Below are 19,884 nucleotides of genomic sequence, written 5' to 3' on the forward strand. Positions count from 1 at the left end.
TTCCTTAGATTTGGGAAATTCTCGTCAACTATTTGTCTGAAAATGCTTTCTAGCCCCTGCTCCTTTTCTTCGCCTTCGATAATGCCCATTATTCTTATGTTTCCTCTCCTGATGGTATCAGCTAGTTCTTGAATTTCTCTTTCAGTATTTTTCATTCTTCGGTTTCTCTCTTCTTCCTTCTGATTTATTTCTAGATTTATGTCTTCGATATCACTGATCCTTTCCATTTGGTCGACCACATTTCTCAAGCTTGCTATTTCATTTTACAACTCTTGCAGTGTTTTTTTGTTTTTGTTTTTAATTCCAGAAGATCTATTCTGTTCTTTTTGAGGGTTTCAATCTCTTTGCTCTGCTCATCTAGTTGTTTTTCAATTCCTGAAATCATTGATATGACGCGTTTCGGAACTCACTGAGTTTTTTCAGAAGTACCATCCTGAATTTTCTATCATTTAAGTTGCATATTTCTATGTCTGTAAACTTATTTTCTGGAGCTTTTTCTCTTTCTTTCTGAGATGCCTTGTCATCTGGTTGGTCATGGTGTTTAATGGACAATTTCTCCGCCTGGGCATTAGTGGAAGTATATTCCACTGTTTTTCTAGAAAGATTTTTTTATATAAAGGTCTCTCTTTAGCCTGTTGCAAAGAAGACACTTTTCTTTTGGTTTCCAGTAGATGGCGTCTAAGCCTCTTGGATCCCTACTTTATACAAAGCCTTAAAAATGCTTTATATATTCTGATATTTAATCACACTTGCTACCCTCAGTTTCAGTCCCTGTCAGTGTTAGCAACAGTTTCGGTAGCGTTTTCTCAGATTCCCCTGGAGTTCTGCGGTGTTCAGCCTTGGAGGGTATGGCGGTACTGGCCCTCTGGGTTGGTGGTTGGGTGTTGGGGGCTGCGATTAAGCCTGTTTTGCAAACACAGTCTGTAAAATTCAATTGTTTCTCTGCCAGCCTCACCTCTGCTTTCTGTCCTAATGACTGGGCCCTGCCACCAGCTGGCCACAGAGAGCTCACAGCTTTCCCAGGCAGGGCTACTCAGGGAACTAGCCACTCTTTCACCCCTCCCCCTCCCCTTGCAGGGAGCTCCAGTGGCTGTAAGAGGCAGCTTCTTTATTTCTCCCAGTCTCCCAGTCCACTGCCCGACACCCAGGGTTCTGACCTGTGGTAGCTCTTATGCGCAGATCCCATGCTCAGACGGGCTGGTGTGCAGTTTGGCTGTTTTTTGTTGAGTTTTAGATGTTCAACTTATTGTTGTTTCAAGAAGAGAGATCTAGGTATGTCTCTCACTCTGCCATGTTTCAAAGATCTATAATCTTCAGTAAATTGTACAATGATTACTAATACTTTGTGTCAGATAGCTGAGTTTTCATTAGGGTGGGGAACTTAAAGGCAATGACAAAACACTACTAATCAACTGCATTGTAAACCGATAGGCTCCCATGGATTCTCAAAGGCAAAAGATATCAATGACTTAGGTAGATATATTCATTTCTTACCAGGAAAGACCAGGAAAAAAACTTTCCACATTAGGTCTGCTCAGAAAGCATTGTCCTTGGTGTGGAGAGAAGAAAGAGAGATTGTGCAGGATAATTAAAAGAAACATTTTCTGCCCTTGAGGCTTATAGTATAACCAAATCCCAAAACCATCCCTGTGTCTCATACACTCATAAGTGCTGAACTCATTTATTATAATAGCTTTAGTGGATTCATAGAATTTTCCATACACAGGATCATGTCATCTACAATTCAGATAGTTTTACTTAACCTTTTCCAGTCTGGATACTAGCCTTAAAGAATGAGTTGGGAAGTGTTCCATCCTCTTTTATTTTTTGGAAAAGTTTGGGAAAAATTGGTATCAATTCTTCTTTTGAATATTTGATAGATATCACCAATGAAGCCATCTGAATCTGGCTTTTCTTCTGGGTATTTTTTAAATATTAATTTAATTGTTATAGGTCTATTCAGATTTATAGTCCTTATTGAATCAGTTTTGATAGGTTGTGTCTTTCCAGGAATTTATTTCATCTAAATTATCTAATTTATTAGAATACACGTTTGTAGCATTCTTTTATAGTTATTTCTATAAGGTTGCTACTATCTTTTTCATTTCTGATTTTAGTAATATATTTTTTTTAATTTTGGTAAACCAAGCTAAAGCCTTGTCGATTCTGTTGATCTCTTTAAATAAAAAAACAAGTTTTCATTTCATTGCTTCATGTATTTTGCTACTGTCATTAGATACAAACACATTAAAGACTGTTCTGTCTACTTGGAGAATTGACTCTTTTATCCCTCCTTTATCCCTCTTTATCCCTGACAGTTTCCCTTGCTCTGAAGTCTGCTTTGCCTGAAATAGCTACTCCTTTCTCCCCCTCTCTTTTATTCCTTCTTCCCTTTCCTTCCCTTATTTCCTTTGTCATGTCTACTCTAGTGATGACTCCATCAAAAGCATTCTTTTGTGTTTTTGACTTCTAGAATTTCTTTTTGATTCTTAAAAATTCCATCACTCTGCTTACATTACCCACGTGTTCTTACATGTTGTGTACTTTTCCCATTAGAGCTCTAAGTATATTGATCTAAGCATATTAGTTATTTTAAATTGTTTGATAATTCCAAAATCCCTGCCATATATGAATCTGATTCTGATGCCTGCTTTGTCTTTTCAAACTGTTGTCTTTTAGTATGCTTTGTAGTTGTTTAAAGTTGGACATGATACCCAGGTGGACTGGGTAAAAGAAACTCCAGTGAATAGGCCTTAAGGTTTGTGGCAGTATTGGGGGGTAGGGGGCGGGGGACAAGGTTCTGTAGTCTTATGATTGATTAGGTCTCAGCCTTAGTGATCATGGGCCCCTGAGATGTGACCTTCAGAACCGCTTCTGTCTTCCTCCTCCCAACCCCATTCAGTTGAGACACAAAGGCTAGAGGGGGCTGGAATTGGCTATTTCCCTTACCCTATTTGGTTAGGTTCTGGTAAAACTCAGTATGATTTGGCTCTAGCAAAATACTTTCTTTTGAGGCCAGGCTTTTGTTAAGGAGAACAAAATTTGGAGGGCATAGTTCTAAATGGTTACTTTCTCTTTCCCCTGCTGAAAACACAAGAAATTTTCTGATACTCACTGTGAGAATTTGGTTGGGCTCCAGAAAGTAAAACTCAAAAAAGTGTGCTCCCAGCCTGGTCTCTAGTTTTTAACTCTGAAGTCAGTGCTCAGTGTCTAGAAATTAGTCAATTACTCTTTAAGTATTCCCACTTGATGCTGGTTCCAGTGGTGGTGTCTAGGTGGTTTTTCTTCCATGTAAACTGTGATTTCCTGTATTTGCTTCATGTTCAGGATGGTGGTTTTGTCTTGTGACCCTCAATTCTCTCATGGATCAAAGAATAGTCATGGATTTTCAGTTTTTCAGCATTTAATTATGCTAAGGCATAAAGCATACTTTAAATCACTGTTTCCCAAACTGTAGTCATCTGTGGATTACCTGAACTAATTTGCCATATCTGTGTATAATGTGTAATGTTTCATGACTTTTGCTTTAACCAGAAACAATATAATTTTCTTAACATGTTTTAATGGTATCAGTACAATCATTAGGTGGTGCTTTGGAGACTGATTAGCATACCATGTGAGATATCAAGATTCTTATTAGACTGTGATCAATATTAGTTTCCTACATAGGTTTGACATAAAATCGCTGCTTGATGTTACTGTGAGAATTTGGATCCAGACCTACTATTCTCATCAAGCATCAGACTGAAGTATCAAAATGTTACCCCATGGCTGGTGGAAAAGGAATATGGGTGGGTAGTTGCTAGTGGAATAAATGACACTCTTTGAGTAGCAGTGTTCCCATTTTTATTGAGTGTGTACGACATATGTGGTCAATACTGTTACTTTCATTTGCAGATGGAAGAGTTAGAAAATATAAAAACCTGTACTTGACATTTTATCAAGATTATCTGTCATCAAAATACTCACATCCAGGCTTCTGCACGTCTAGAATTTTCTTTCCACTGCATAGGAGTATGTAGTGGGAATTCCAGTTGATAACATGTTATGAACGGAGGGAGGGAGGGAGGAAAAGAATCAACATAGTCAAGTTGTCTTAGTCTTCAGGAATTCTGTATTTCGTCCTTGGAGGAGGTCAGGATCTTCCCATGGCCTGGGTCCTCGAATATTCTTCCAGTTATCAAAAGTAGAGTCCTTTATTTTCTATAGAGCCATAAAAATTAAAGTATATATATTAGTGTAGGAGTCCTGTGGCTTTGATTATGACACTTTTGAATGAATGACTAAACGAATAGAAAGAATCCAGTAGGTCCTCAATTATAATTTTAACAAATAAAATCAACCGTATATCAAGCATAATAATTGAAGCAATGACATATTTCTTAGGATTTGGAATTTTTCTTGCTTGCTATTGATGTTAATACCTATCTTTTCCTCCATTAGAATAAAACTATAAAAATAAAAAAAAGAGTCTACATGCTTTGTTTTTCAGAGCACAGAGAAGGGAAGAAGCTGGAAAATTAAAAGTTCAACTCCGAAGGTTGACCTAGCATGATACTGACTAGCATAGGTTAGCATAGGCAATGGCAGTAAATGAGAGAAAAAGAACAAAGGTGGAGACCTTAAAGTCTACTAGAGGGAAATAAGATGATTTTTCTGTCACCTGAAAAATGAGCCTGAGCTTAAGGATGAAAAGACACTCCCCATAAGCTGCCATAAACAAGGCCCTTTCAGGTAATAAAAACTAGTTTAATTACAGCTGGGTCATTGTACTTGCAGTCAGTGTGAAGTGCCTCTCAAGGAATAAAGGTAGGATAAAAAGGGAAGAACAAAAATGTTTCTTCACCCTTCTGACAATAACTTTCACACATCTACTTTGACTGTTCTGGAAAAACTGAGTGAATAAGATAGAAAAAGAGGCTCAGAGAACACAGAATAGCTTATATCCAGAGACAGGAAAAATAATATTAAGTTTACCTTGACACATGGATTCTAAGCATTACTCTTTCACTAATGAGCTGTATAACCTTGGGCAAGTGATTGAAGCCATCAGGGCACTAATTACCTCCTAATAATAAAAAGGCCAGACCAAATGGTCTACATGGTTTCTTCAGTTCTCAAATTCTATGGTTTCTAAAAGAATGAAACAGAAAATCTACTCCTAGACAAACCCTCCACGGCATCACTACTAACAATAATGCTTATGCTGAGAAGCAGCAAATTACAGGACAAAATAATGGGGAAGTAGTGAATGAAATCATTCTCTAAATTTTACTCATGGTTTACCAGGAATTTGTAATAAATATATATGAATGAACAAAATTCTATTAATTTAATGTGCAAGAAAAAGATAAATTATTTTCAAGTATAGTTATGAAATGATCCAAAGTTATAAAAAGGTCTGAAGAAAGAATGGCCTGCACCCAAATAACATTAAGGCAAATATGTTTAAGAGAACGTAAGAATAATTCCTAGATGGAATTGAAAGTTGGTGGAACAGCTATATGTAAAAGTGGTCCAGTCTTCAAAGTTCTTTGGTGAAGGAAAGATTCCCTGTAGAATTCTGCAAAACATGCAGTCACTAATTCTGTAAAACACGCAGAGTCCTTGAAGAGTAAGCTGTACACGTACTAGGCAAGACCACCTAAGGATTACTAGTTAACAGACAACTGCTACAGAATTGAGTGTGGAACCAAGTCAAGAAGTGCTGAGGAAAAGCAGTGTCAATATTGGACTTTCAGCCCTGTCAGAGTGGACTTAATACCTAATTGCTATCTTGACATCCAGCTGAGACACCAAAAAGGCTGCTCTTTAAGAGTAAGGATTATACCAAAAGTAGGACCTACTTTACATTCACCCAAAAAAGCTTAAAACCAAACCCTGACAAGATCCTTTGGGGAGACAATTTGGAAAACAAGACCCACAAAGAGAGGTTTGAGAAACACCAAAGCCTTTCCACTGTTCTTGCCTTATAAAGCACAAAACCGAGTTCAAAATGATCAGCCAATAATTGATCTGCCTGCTGAAACTTAAATTCTCTTCAATCTATTATTCACAATGCCCACTTTTCAATCAAAATGACCAAACATACAAAGAAACAAAAAAATACAATCCACGGCCCAAAAAATGAACAAACGAAAAGAGAGAACATCCTCCCTCACCACATTCTATAATACAATGTGCTATTTATAAAACTCTTTGAATTTTGCTAATCAAAAAAAAAAAAATGGTGGGAAATGACGCCTCATTATGATTTTAAGTAACATTCCTACTATAAGTTGAACATCTCTTCATATGTTTAAGAAAGAAATTTATTTCCCTTCCTCTGGACTCTTAACATGCTTTGCCCATGTTCCTACTGACCGAGTGAATTGGTGAACTCCACCTTCATATTGATTCGCAGATGCTCTTCATAATTAAATAAATTTATTATAGTAAGATAAATAATAGTTTTACAATTTCTCATTTAACTAGTGATTTTAGAGACATTATTTTTTTAGGCCAAACTTTTGAAGTTTTAAGTATGAACTCATCAGTCTTTAAAGTTTCTAGGTTTCTTATCACATTTATATAGGCTTTTCTGACTCAAAAAGAATGCCTATTTTTTTCCTAGTAGTTTTAGCATGTTTTTTTAATTCTTGATCCATCTATAATTTACTCATTTATAGTATATGAAATATAGATCCATCTGTATTTTCTTTTCAAATGACTATATAGTTATCCTAATACCATATGTTTAAGGTAAATAATTTTTTTCTGCACTGTTAATAATTTAAGTTTACCTTAAGGCAGACAAAACCAGTCACTGACTAGGAAGACTGTTATAAAAGAGAGACTATATTTACATACTGTACCTCATACTCTGATTCCAATGACATTTTATTCATTTTCAGTTTTTTTTCTAATTCAGGATCAATCTGTAAAAAAAAGAGGAGCTATACGTTATTTAAGTCTGTTGGACTTTAAAAAATTATACGAGAGATAGCTGGGATGGTATGGTAAATTACAAACGTATGGCAAAATCTTCCCCGTCCATCCATCCAACCATATAACGATAATGATATGGTACTACTATCAACAGCAGCTAATACTTCCTGAGCACTTGGTATGTGCCAGGCATTTAGACATATATTACCTCTTTTAATCCTTACAAAAAGCCTATAAATATTATTATGATCATATCTAAGAATAACAGGACACAGGGAGTTTGAATAACTTGTCAAAGAGGCAGAACTTGGCTCTGAATCTTGCTCCTCTGCCTCAAGAAGTCCATGCTATTAACCACCACCCTAAACTGTTATTACACAGAAACGTTATAAAAAAATACCAATAGAATGCTGCTCTTGAAACAAAAAAGAACATCTTCCATATGCTAGAAACAAAGAAGTTACCCATGAAAAACTTAGGATTCCATAGTGGTAAAGAGGAGCTGATGCCATATTCCCTCTGTGTAGCAAAGTCTTTAGGAAAGAATGTGATTGCTGAAATTAATAAATGAACAACTACAACAAAACCCAAGTTAGATTAAAAGAGATAGCTGAACAGTGACTGAACACAGCTTAAGACCAAATTAGTACACTAGAAATACAACCTGGGGATTCCACTAGAAATGATACACAAAGAGATGGGATGAATGAAAGAAAAGGTATATTATGAAAGCTAGATCCAAAAGTTCTAACATGTCATTAAGGGTTTAGAATTACAGAGTAGAAGAAGGGCAATAATTAATAAATCAGTAATTAAATGAATACCATATAGAAAAGACATGAGTCTTCAGACTAAAAGAACACAATAAAAAGACTGCTCATCAGCAACTTAAACTATATCTTCAGTGTTGATATTGAGAAAGGATTATTTTGAACCTCAGTTTTACTTTTACTATATTCTCATTTCTTCTTTCTTGGCTTCTACTTGATGGAGTTTTTCTCTGTCACTGTTTTGACTGGTAGAAATACCTACACAAATACCAATAATCCCAGTAAATGTTGAACTCAACTATTAGAGATTTTTCTGACTGAAAGTTTTAGAAATCCAGCTATATACTACTTACAAGCAACGTACTTTAGAAAATGAAGGCATAAGGTTGAAGGCAGAGGCTTACAAAAAAGATACAACACAAAAAATACTATGGGGGTGGGGGACTCAATACATAGCAATATATATATATATATTTTTTTTCCAGTTTTCCCAAGGAGTTTACTTGGGAAGACCAGGGAACAGGAAGGCCTTGCATCTAAAAGAGGGTGTTAGGCCTGTTGATGGTGAAGCGTGGCTTGTGCTAGTGATGAAGGACCCAGTGGCGAAGTGAGAACTTGACCCTGGAGTCGTGGAACTGCTCAACTTCCGGTGGCAGCACTTGCTGGCTGCAATCTCCTCCAACTTCCTGATCTGGATTGGGTGGGCACCGGCAAGGTGCCTGGCCCCCAGGTCTCGGGAGCACTGGGTGACTGCGCCTGCAGCGGTCAGGTCACGTTATTTCTTGTATATGCTGTGGGTGCTGCTCCGGGAGTCGTAGCGCAGCCAGATAACAAAGTTCTTCACCCACGGGGATTTCTCGAACATCTGCCCATAGCAGACAATTTCCCCTGAAGACTTCTTCATCTTCGGCTGAGACACAAAATACCAGAAGCGAGACTTGGTCACATGGTTAGGCGCGAAGATGCGCATGCGGCAGAGGGGCGGCGGGTAGCACTTGGGGGTGGGCAGGCAGCGCCCCACAACCTGTGTTCTCACAGCGCGCAGGAGGCCTTCATAGCTCTCTTGCCACGTTCGCCACCATCCGCAAAAGGCACATGGCAATATTTTTAATGGACAAAATATTTGTGGCAAACAGCATCAAAAAGGTACATTTTATACTGATAAATAAACAGTTTTTCAAGAAGATATTAGGATTATAAAATATTACATGACTACATTGCTTTGAAATTTACATAGCAAAATAGAAATATAAGAAAGAAATACACAGAACATATAAGAGGAGTTTAACATATCTTTCCCAGAAACTAACAGATCAAGCAAATTATAAATAAACATGATTTTTGAAGATATAAGTAAAATAATTAACAAGTTTTTTCTAATAGGTATATACAGAATTTTGAGCCCAGCAAATTTAGATTGCCATTGTCTCCTCAAAAACACACATTAACCTCACATAACTGCCCTGCACCCCGAACATCCTTCTTTTGTCTTTAGCTGAAGATGATATTTAAGGTGATGGCCTGGACTATTTTGTGGAGAGTTTTACTGTTTTTCTGATTATCTCTCATAGATACAGGAGCTATACATGTTATTAAACTTCTGTTTGTTTTTCTCTTGCTAATCTGTCTTTTATTACACAGGGAATCTCAACCAAGAAACACAGAAGGGTAAAGAAAAAATTATTTTTCCTCCCCTTTAATTGATTCAATCAATGAATTCAATCTATGAAAAATAGTTTAGAAATTATGCAATAGAGGTGACAAAGGGTACAGATACTCAGTAACCTAGCAATTCTTTTTTAGTACATGTGGAATAAAAGAAATACATAAGAATGTTCGGAGCAGCATTATTTTCACTAAGCAAAATTGCAAATGAATCCAAAAGTCTAACAGTAAAATGGATAAATAAATAATGGTAATATTTAGTGGAATACCACATAGCAATGAATGAATCATAGGATCAACAAGTATGGCCCATGGACCAAATCTAGTGTCAAAATTAACAGAAAGAAACCTCATTTAAAATCAAGTTGGGAGGCTAGGAAGGAGAATTCTCGTGACCTACATTGATCACGGAGCCCAAGAGGAAGAACTCTGTGTTTATAATAGCTCTCCCAATTTCCTCTTCTCTATAAAAGAGTTTTCTCTCCTTTGTTTCTCAGTATTTGCTCATGGTTCACCATTAGATTACATGTCCTGAATTGCAATTCTTTGTTGTTCCTAAATAAACCCATTTTGCTAAAAAAACACCTGGCTGTTTAAAGTGTTTGTTTAAGATACACACTAGTCTAACAAACATCTGTTTTTGTAAATAAAGTTTTATTTACAAAGTTTTATTTACAGCCATGCTCATTTGTTTATGTTTGTCTATGGCTGTTCTTAAGCTACAATAGCAGAGTTGAATAACTGTGAAAGACTCTATGGCTCACAAAGTCTAAAACAGTTACTATCTAGCTCTATGCAGGAAAAGCTTGCTGACCCTTGAATTTAGAGCTAGAACATAGATGAATTTCATACATGTAATATTAAAAAAAAAGTCAGACAATCAACAAAATGATAAGGCAACCTACTGATTGGGAGAAAATAACTGCAAATCATATATGTGATAAGAGGTTAATATCTGAAATATAAACAGAACTCATACAACTCAATAGCAAACAAACAAACAAACATTATGATCTAAAAATGGGCAGAGGATCTGAATAGACATATTCCAAAGAGGACGTACAGATAACCAATGGGTACATAAAAAGATGCTCAGTATCACAACCATCAGGGAAATGCATACAAAAACCAAAATAAGATATCACCTCACACTTGAGAAACAGTATGGAGGTTCTTCAGAAAATTTAAAACAGAACTAACATATGATCCACCAATTCCACTTCTGGGTATTTATCTCAAGAAAACAAAAGCACTAACTCAAAAGATATATATACACCCCTCAAGTTCACTGCAGCATTATTCACAATAGCCAAGATGTGGAAACAACTTAAGTGCCCATGGATGGATGAATGGATAAAGAAAATGTGATTATATATAATGAAATATTACTCAACCACAAAAAAAGAATGAAATCCTGACACTTGGCGACAACATGGATGGATTCTGAGGGCATTAAGTTAGACAGAGAAAGACAAATATCATATTATCTCATTTATATGTGGAACCTACCAAAAAAAAAAGAAAAAAGAAAAAAAGAAAAGAAAGAGAAACCAAATTCATAGATACAGAGAATTAGGTAGGCAAAATGGGTAAAGGGGGCAAAAAGGTACAAATTTCCAGTTATAAAATAAATAAGTCATGGGATGTAATGTACAGCATGGCAACTACAGTCAATAATAATGCACTGCATATTTTAAAGTTACTAAGAGAGTAAATCTTAAAAGTTCTCATCACAAGAAAAAAAGTTGGTAATTATGCATGGCGATGATGTTAACTAACTTACTGTGGTGATCATTTTGCAATATACACATATATTGAATCATGTTGTACACCTGAAATTAGTATGTTACATGTCAATTATACTCCAATTTAAAAAGTCAGACAAAAGGATATATATTATTTTATTGATATAAAATTCAAAGTAAAAAAATTAACCACAGCATTCTATGATTTATTCTGAAATGGTAAAAGCAAGGAAATAATTACTACAAAAAGCAAGGTAATATTTATCTTTGGGGCAAGAGAAGGCCATTGGAATCAGGAAGAGGGACTGGAAAGGAACACGTGCCTGCAGTGCTAACAATTTTCTATTTCTTGACATGAACAGTGGTTACCTGGATGTTCAGTTTACAGTAATTCATCAAATTATACATGTATGTTGAATGCACTCCTTGGTTTCCGTGCTATATTTCTCACACACACACACACACACACACACACACACACACACACACACACACAAATAAATAAAATAATTAATTACTATATTAATAACTGAATTATGCAAAAGGAATAAATCACAAACTCCCTCAATATGGTTTTGATATAAGGAAGAGGCAGCAAGAGAACTAAATATTAAACCAAGCTATATTCAGAGGCTGCAATGTGCTGCCTGACCATGAGAAACCTACAAAAACAAAGATTCCAGCTGGGATCATTCACAACCCATTTACCCATACCATGAAAGGAAAACAGTCTTTAAGTAGTACCCTACACAAAATAAACCTAACCATTCATTCCCTACAGCCAGACCATGGGGAATCTATAGAACAAAGGTTGGGATTGCTAGCATGCCTTTAACACTATATACCCATTCCTTTCACCCTGCATACCCATACTATCAAAAGAAAACAGGGAAACAAACTCGTTAAATTATAATTCATAGAAACTAACAATGAGATATAAACTGAATTCTCAGAATATTTGAGGTCCCTCTCATTGTTCAGGTCTCTGTCTCATTCTCTGTCTCTGAATGGAGACCATGCTTTGTCTTTGGAGCATTATTCCTTCTCTAATAAACTATCTTTTTGTCTCTATCTCTGGCATGCACTTGAATTTCTTCCTGCTCGAAGTCAAGAACTCTCTCTTTCTCAATGTAGGACTTGAGTCCCCACTCAGTGGGATTCACCCAATCCTGCATCATTTTCAACTGAGAACATGGCAAATCACGTAATGCTGGTGAGGAAAAAAAAAACCTGGCTAAATTATTGAGAGATAACATGACTGTACTTTGAGTGATTTTAAAGAGATTTTCAGTGTTAATTTTGATAGTGTGCAATTGTATAATTTCTGCGTTACTGACAAACATCAAAAACAAACCCCTAACTCAGATGCCACTCTACTGTATAACATTTTGATAAACCATCTTTGTGTCTTTATTTTCTAAACAAAATAGGATTAAAATGTATCCAATGTCTTCAAAGTAATTTACAAAATAAAAAATCAATAACAACGAAGAAACCATTATCTGCATTCTCTCAGGATTTCAGAGATTAAAGACCCACCAGGGGCAGGTGAAATAAAGAGCTGAGAGTTGAAAGGCCATTTTTATCCCTGGGTATACTTGCCAAACCAGAAAGCGCTACAGGATAAGAACAAAGGCTTAAAACCAGGTAGAGAGCTGCCTACTGGGTGTTAGAGAAACCATCACAGAGGGATAGTGATGACAAAAATACAGATCAAGGGTCTTACATACCCAACATGGACACACCTCAAAGATAGTTTCTAAATTCTGAACTCATAACACGAGCATACACAACAAGGTTGGAAATCTCTGAAAAGTAGAGCTGAATTTCCTGGAGTCCCAATTGAAAGTCACATAGGGCCATGCCCTAGGAATAGAGAAGAAGCAGAGTTATTTCAACTGCAGCCAAGCCATGACTTGGCTCACTCCTGGATAGTATCAAAATCAGCTCTCCCACTCTATCTGCATAGCAGAAAAAAGATAAACCTTTTCTGGAGAAAAACAATATTATATGGAACCTCCACAGTTGTCTACAAACAATGTCCAATACTTAATTTTAAAAAATTACAAGGCATGTTCAAAGAGAGAACTATCTAACCCAAAAACCAAGAAAAAAAATTACACAATGAAAGCAGATCTATAGTTGATCTTTGTGTTAGAGGCTTTAAAAGTAACTAATACATGTGTGTTCAAGATACTGAAGGAAAAAATGAAAATATGACTTCATGGAAGATTTCCCCATAGTATTAGAATATATCATTAAGAATTAAATGTGTATTTCAGAACTAAAAAACACTACAAATTAAATTACAAAATCAAGGATGACTTTAATAAGACATTGGACACAGTAAAAAATTCGTTTAATGACTAGAAGATAGAACAATAGAAAATACACAAATTAAAATTTTAAAAAGAATGGAGGAAAATAAAACATTAAAAAGCTAATAAACATGTTGGACATAATTAAAGAGTTTAACATACATCTGGATTGGAGTCTCATAAAGGAAGCAGAGAGAAAACTGGGCAAAATAAACATGTGACAAGACAGTAACAATTTTTGATTTATGTTTTCTGTGCTTTTTTTCATTGAAATCTTCAAAGAAATCAGAAGACAATTTGAAATTCCATTTTCAAATCAGAGAACCTAGGAGCTAAGATGAACATTTTACTGTCATGATTCAATTCATCACTTGATACACTATAGAAAGCACAATCCTTGGTAAGATTTAATAGAACTAGCTCTATATTATAAGGGGTCAACACATCTGTGTTACCAAAATTTCCTCTTTCATTTCAGGATTTTTTCTGATCCAGAGATTTTCTAATCTCTGGATCAGAAAAATGGAACTTTCTCAGTTTCATAGCACAATCAAGGGCATAGTATGACAACGCATGTTCTCATTAGTGTAGTACATACAAGGTTACTCAGCAACTGCTATTTTCAGCTGAGCATTGGTGTTTTGGGGACAACAAGTAAAGCGGATTTAAAAAGTACTCGCCTGTCTCATCCTGAACTTGTGAGATTCAGTCTTCATATGTGTTTTGACATCCCTGTCTCCACCATGCCCAATCTCAAGTTCTGTTTTGCATATTTTGTAGTATGCTCTATTTTGGTTATTTAACTCCCTAATCCAGTTCTGTGTCCTTCCATCTGTCATTAAAATAAGTCATTTAGCTTTCTTTTTCAGTGTCGTCTGGATCATACTGACATTGGTATTCTAATTGTTCTCATTTCCATTATCTGAATCTTAGAAAACCTGGTCACAATATTTACAGTGTTAAAAATTAAACTATCACTATTTCCTTGCAAAGTACAAAGCCATAAAAGACTGGAAATGCTCAGGATTACAACACACTTCCTTGCCCACTTATATTGTATTACTTGGAGTGATGCAACAATGGATGACCTATTATTGTGGATCCACTGTTGTCGGCATTAGGAGTCAGGAGAAAAAAGAGTAATGGCTACTAAGGAAGGCAGATAAACTATGTCATACCTACTTGTACAAACTGTGTCAAGCTATTGCTTTCAGTTTATTTTCTTACCCCACCGCATGGTTTCTGTACTTTCCTTTCAACCTTCTATACATATGACCGAAAAGCAGGAATTTTTGTATGCCGAGACGCTGGACTTTCAGTCCTAAAATTAGGACAGTTCCAGGAAAACTAGGATGGCTGGTCACTCTGAATCAATACCATCTTTCTCCACCCTTCTCAAAACTTCTCAACTGAACTAATCTTCTCTCGCTCCTTCTCAACCAAATTTGTTCTCTCAAGCCCAGTCTTGACCTCAGCAATCTCACCCTCTTGACTGCCCCGCCCTGATCTCAATCTCTCAAACCTTAAAACCCCCATCAACTTCAACCAATCTTATCCTCTTGATTCCTCTCAAATTTAGTCTATCTCATCCTCTCTACTCTGTCTGAACTCAACCTCCCCTAAACACTGGCTCTTCACTTCACCTGAGTTTGACTTCTCAACATCAACCAACCTGAACCTCTCAATCTCAGTTGGTCTTGCCCTCTGATCCTTCACACCTGAACTTTGTCCTCTCTGCCTCCTTCCATAGACCTTTACCAACCAGACCTCTAAACTTGCTGTCATGAATTCAACTGACCTTGTCCTCTCAACTTCAACCAACCTCATTCTCTCAATTTTACCCAACTTAGTCCTCTTAACTTTAACCCGATAGACCTCTTCTGTTATCCCAATCACCTCATTCTCTTTCCTTAACTGAATGATTACCACCACCATTTATCCAATCCTCAAAACCGAAACCTCGAGTCATCTGAGATTTATTCATATTTTTACATTATATACATCACATTAGTCATCAAATACTATCAATTCACTGCTAAACTTTTTTCTGGAACCCATTTATTTTTCTCTATCTTCACTGCAAATGGTTTATTTCAAATTCTATTATTGTTCAGCTATACTGCTGTCAAAGCATTCTAACAGGTCTCTCCACCACCTATTGAAACAATCTCTTCTCTTCTTTCTTGCTCCTACAATCCCCATCCACCCTGTACTCTGTTGCTAGAGAGATTTTTCTAAAATGAAAATGATCATATGCCTAATACTCCCTCTTTGTTATAAAATATTAACCGTTTCCACCATTTACCTCCTAATCATTCTTAAAGCCTTGATTCAAAAGTTGATACTTCTAGGAAACCTTCTCAGATACATACCCCTTTCCCAAGTCTAAACTCTATGCCTCTCCTTGAAATTTTAGTAATGTTTTATACAAAATTCTAATACAACATTTTACTGGGCACTGTTATATTATATGTTTAGGTACGTTTATATTAGGTGTCTTCCAGACTCTATTATGCTATAAGCTTTGTAAGAACCAGTTTCTTAAATCTTTACCTGTAGGATCTAACACATGATAAACGTGACAAATACTCAATTATTTTTCAAATACATACATGTCATCCTACTTCCAAAAGTCAGGTTACTATAACTTTCATCTTAAAGCAAAAGAGAAAGAATTCCTTAATAAAAAAAATTGGCATGCTAACAGAAACTTTTGAACTCAGTTGATGATTGCTCTAGTCCCTCATAGAAACTACATATTTTTTAAAAATGTAATATTTATTCTAATACCTACTGTCTTTAAGACTAGCTGGAGTTTGATGTTTCTCTTAAACTGCAAAATTAACTGAGACAATTGAATAGGTCTTTAATACTTTTTACTTTTCTACCTATATTACAGAGGTCTGCTCATGAAACACACACACACACACACACACACACACACACACACACACACACGTAAACCTAGGGAAAAAACCTCCAATAGTAGATGTGTGCCACAAACCAAAGCTACATACTTATGAATGAGATTAACCAAAGTTCTTATGTAACGTCTGGCCTGAATTTGAAGTAATTGTATAATCTATAGGGTGAAAACACTAGCTCTACCCCTAAATAGCCATGTGACCTTAGGCAAGTTACTTAAGCTCTCTGAGCCTTGGTTTCCTTGCCTGTAAAATAAAGACAAATATATATATTTGTCTTTACCTGTAGGTTCTAACATATGAATCAGTACAGTCTCACCACAAAGGCATACTTATAAAAAGGATACCTAAAAGATAGGTACCACTATTTATAATGAAAAATAATTTTCCTTTCTTTTCATATTAGTTACTAAAGATGAACAGCACTTTATAAAATCACTGATTTAATATGAAATACTAACTTATAATTGAAGTAACAAAATAAAGTGAAATTTTTGTCTCATGTTTTTTAGTCTTCTCTAAATCCCAGAAACAACCAGACCAGAGCATATGTTGCAGCAGAAAGCTAACGATATTGAAAATTTTCTAGTGAATGAGAAAGATCACTAAATTCTTTACATTTCATGTTTCACTTTCATGTGATTGTTAATGTTAAGAGCCTAAAGATCATACATCAGCCTTGAAAAACAAAAGAATACTCATACTGCTTAGTATACTGAGTATACACATCTCCTAAACCAGAACATGCATATATACAGACACACGTCAAACTCCAATTACAGTTCTTACTTTAGTCTTCACAGCATCATAACGGATTTGTGAAAACTCACGAAGACCAAAAGAACCTCCAACAATCAACAACTGAAACAAAGAAAGAAAAAAAATTAAAACAGAAGGGGAGAATTCAGTCTACCTATAGATTATTTATCTAAATGCCAACAGTGACAGATAATACAAAATCCTATATAGATTATTGTTACTGGTTACCATCATCTTTCAGAGTAGATGCAGTATATATACTGTCACTGGGAAACATTTTAGTACATTACCAAATACCAAAATCAGTACCTCATACCTGTATTTGACCTTATGCTTTAAATAACATCATCACAAGCTTTATATTAGTTGATTCTTACAAAAGATCTATGAACTAAGGGGAAAAAAATCAATTTAATAGATGAGAAAATAAAAGTCAACTAAATGACTTGTCCATGATTACAATGAGTAAAGCCAGGAATAAAATTCTGGCCTTGTTTCTTCATGACCAAAATTCTTTCAATTTTATGATTTTACAAAATAAGCCTATTGAAGAGCATTTTTCTTCATTTTATTATCAAGTGATAAAATAATCTCGTGAATATACTTCTAAGGATGTGGTAAATCTTAAAAGAGCCCTCAAATTGTCATTGCTGCTTTATCATCTCCTCCAATAACCTAATGGGCTTTAATTCTTCATCCTAAAGCTGCAAAAGTCCAGCAATATGGAAAAATATTAAGTATCATCCCTACTTTCCTTTTTATATCGATATATTAATATTACAGATTAAGGAATACAAAAAGGTATAAAACATTATAAAATAGAAAAATTTATAATTATGAAGTTGACACACTTTGAAGTTACAAAACCTTGAGGGTATGAATTTCAAAACCCAATAAATCTGACAACATAAGATTTAAAACATCTATCCCAACAAATAAATGAAGTAAAAACAACATAAAATCTAAAGACAATAAATCAGGTAAATATCTGTTACATATAAGCAATTAATACTTGCAATGTCAATGTGTAAGAATTCTTCGTAAAGTGAAATAACTTGTCTCTTACTTTCAATAAAAAGATACACTCCTGGTTTTCCTAACTCTTCAGTTTCCCTCTATCCATTCTTTCTCACCTTTTCAACCTCGAAATGATGGAGTACCCTCAAAAGACTATCTTCAAACTTCTTCCTCCTATTTACAACCAACACTGAGACCCTTGGTGATGCCCACTTATTTAGATATGGCCTCTATAACCTAACAACCTCCAAATGCACATTTTCAATGGGAAATATCCCACTGAAGATCTGCTTTCCTATTTAACATCTCCACTTGAAAGGTATACACAAATTAACATTTAACCAAAAAAAAAAAACAAAAAACAAAAAACAAAAAACAAAACAAAACCCCTCTACTTTCAAAATATTTCTTGAATCTGAAATTTTTAACTATATCCTCTTCTAATACTGTAGTTAATACTGTAGTCCAGGCCACTATCATCGCTATTCCGGGCTACTGCCATCATAGAAGTTACAATCACATGTTACAATCACATTTTAAAAATCATTTGGTCTTTGTCCTGGGTTTCTGGTAGAGACTAACATGTAATTTCCTGAGTGCTTTAAAAATATAAACTATAATACATCGACCTCTCTGAAAGGCTGCTACAGTGTGGCAGGAGCTGTGCTAAACACTCAATTCACAAGGTTTTATTTAACTCGACAACGACCCTGGAAGAACTGAGCCAGTTCACAAACTAGGAAGCTAAAGTATGGAGATGACCGAAAATGTACAGTTAAATTAAGTAAATACATCTAGTTCCAACGATCCAGAGTATCTTCAAGCTGTAGGGGAAGAGGATGGGGGGAGCTAGCTTGGTAATCATCCACACTTGGGTTAAAATCTGGTTCTGACATCACTCTCTGAAGCAGCAGGGATGGTAATCGGGGACCCTCGAGAACCCACTAATGGCTGGAGACTAAAACAGCCTAAAAGCTCTCAGCCTATCGCCAGCTCCTTCCTAGCCCAGGTTGCCGTCCGGGCCTTACATATCCAACCAGCCGAACTTGAGGTCCAACCTCTTCCGCAATCCCGCCCCCACACCTTTTTCCTCAATGCACTCACCAACATGGGGACTCCGTAGCGAAGGGTCTTGTTCTTGCGCAACGTGCGCGTCACCCCGTGTATAAACATGACTGAACTCTCAGATCCGCTGAGACGCCCCGCCAAACAGGCCCGGCGCGGCCTCGCGAATCTCAGCGGCTCAAGCTCCCTCCCAGACCAAGGACGTCTTAGACTCAGCTCCTTTCCTTAGCCTTCGGCAGCATGGTCCGCTCCTGATAGGCCTCCGCCAGGCAAAACCAATCGATCCATCGTAACATACTCGCTCCTCCGTTCGGAAATTCGCGTGTCGGAGCTTTGGTTCCCGCAGGCTGGCTTGCAATAGAAACTTAGGGATTTAAATCATACTGATACTCATCGTCAAATGGTGTGGTACCTCCCATGTTCTGGGGCTTGACCAACATCTTGTTAGAACACCCCTGACTGCTCAAGTCAGCTAAGGGGGCCGCGGGGCGGGTGGAGCTATCCTCTATGGCTATTCGTGGGACGGAGAGTTTACCAGATTAATAAAGATTTTTTAGAAATAAATCGCCACGAAAGGCTAGGTTGAATGGTAATCAGAGTAACGTCTTGCTGTCACTGAACCTTTAATGTTAATGCTTTTACTGTGAAATAGTCTGTAATCTTCAGTCTTTTATGAATGTTGATTTTTCACTCA

At 36.2% G+C, this 19,884-nt stretch overlaps 1 protein-coding gene and 1 pseudogene across 1 annotated transcript; both read right to left on the minus strand.

Moving 5' to 3' along the window:
- Window positions 1–3,823: 3,823 nt before the first annotated feature.
- LOC102893839 (cytochrome c oxidase assembly protein COX16 homolog, mitochondrial) lies at window positions 3,824–19,465 on the minus strand. Its single transcript, XM_006916489.3, has 4 exons — window positions 19,230–19,465; window positions 17,139–17,210; window positions 6,855–6,917; window positions 3,824–4,203 (listed from the first exon to the last, which is right to left on the minus strand). Exons 1-4 carry the CDS (start codon window positions 19,296–19,298, stop codon window positions 4,087–4,089), a joined length of 321 nt encoding a protein of 106 aa, XP_006916551.1. The 5' UTR covers window positions 19,299–19,465; the 3' UTR covers window positions 3,824–4,086.
- On the minus strand, window positions 6,926–8,829 carry LOC112483514 (annotated as a pseudogene).
- Window positions 19,466–19,884: the final 419 nt, after the last annotated feature.

Source organism: Pteropus alecto, unplaced genomic scaffold (genome assembly GCF_000325575.1).
Source record: "Pteropus alecto unplaced genomic scaffold, ASM32557v1 scaffold657, whole genome shotgun sequence".
Taxonomy (NCBI): domain Eukaryota; kingdom Metazoa; phylum Chordata; class Mammalia; order Chiroptera; family Pteropodidae; genus Pteropus; species Pteropus alecto.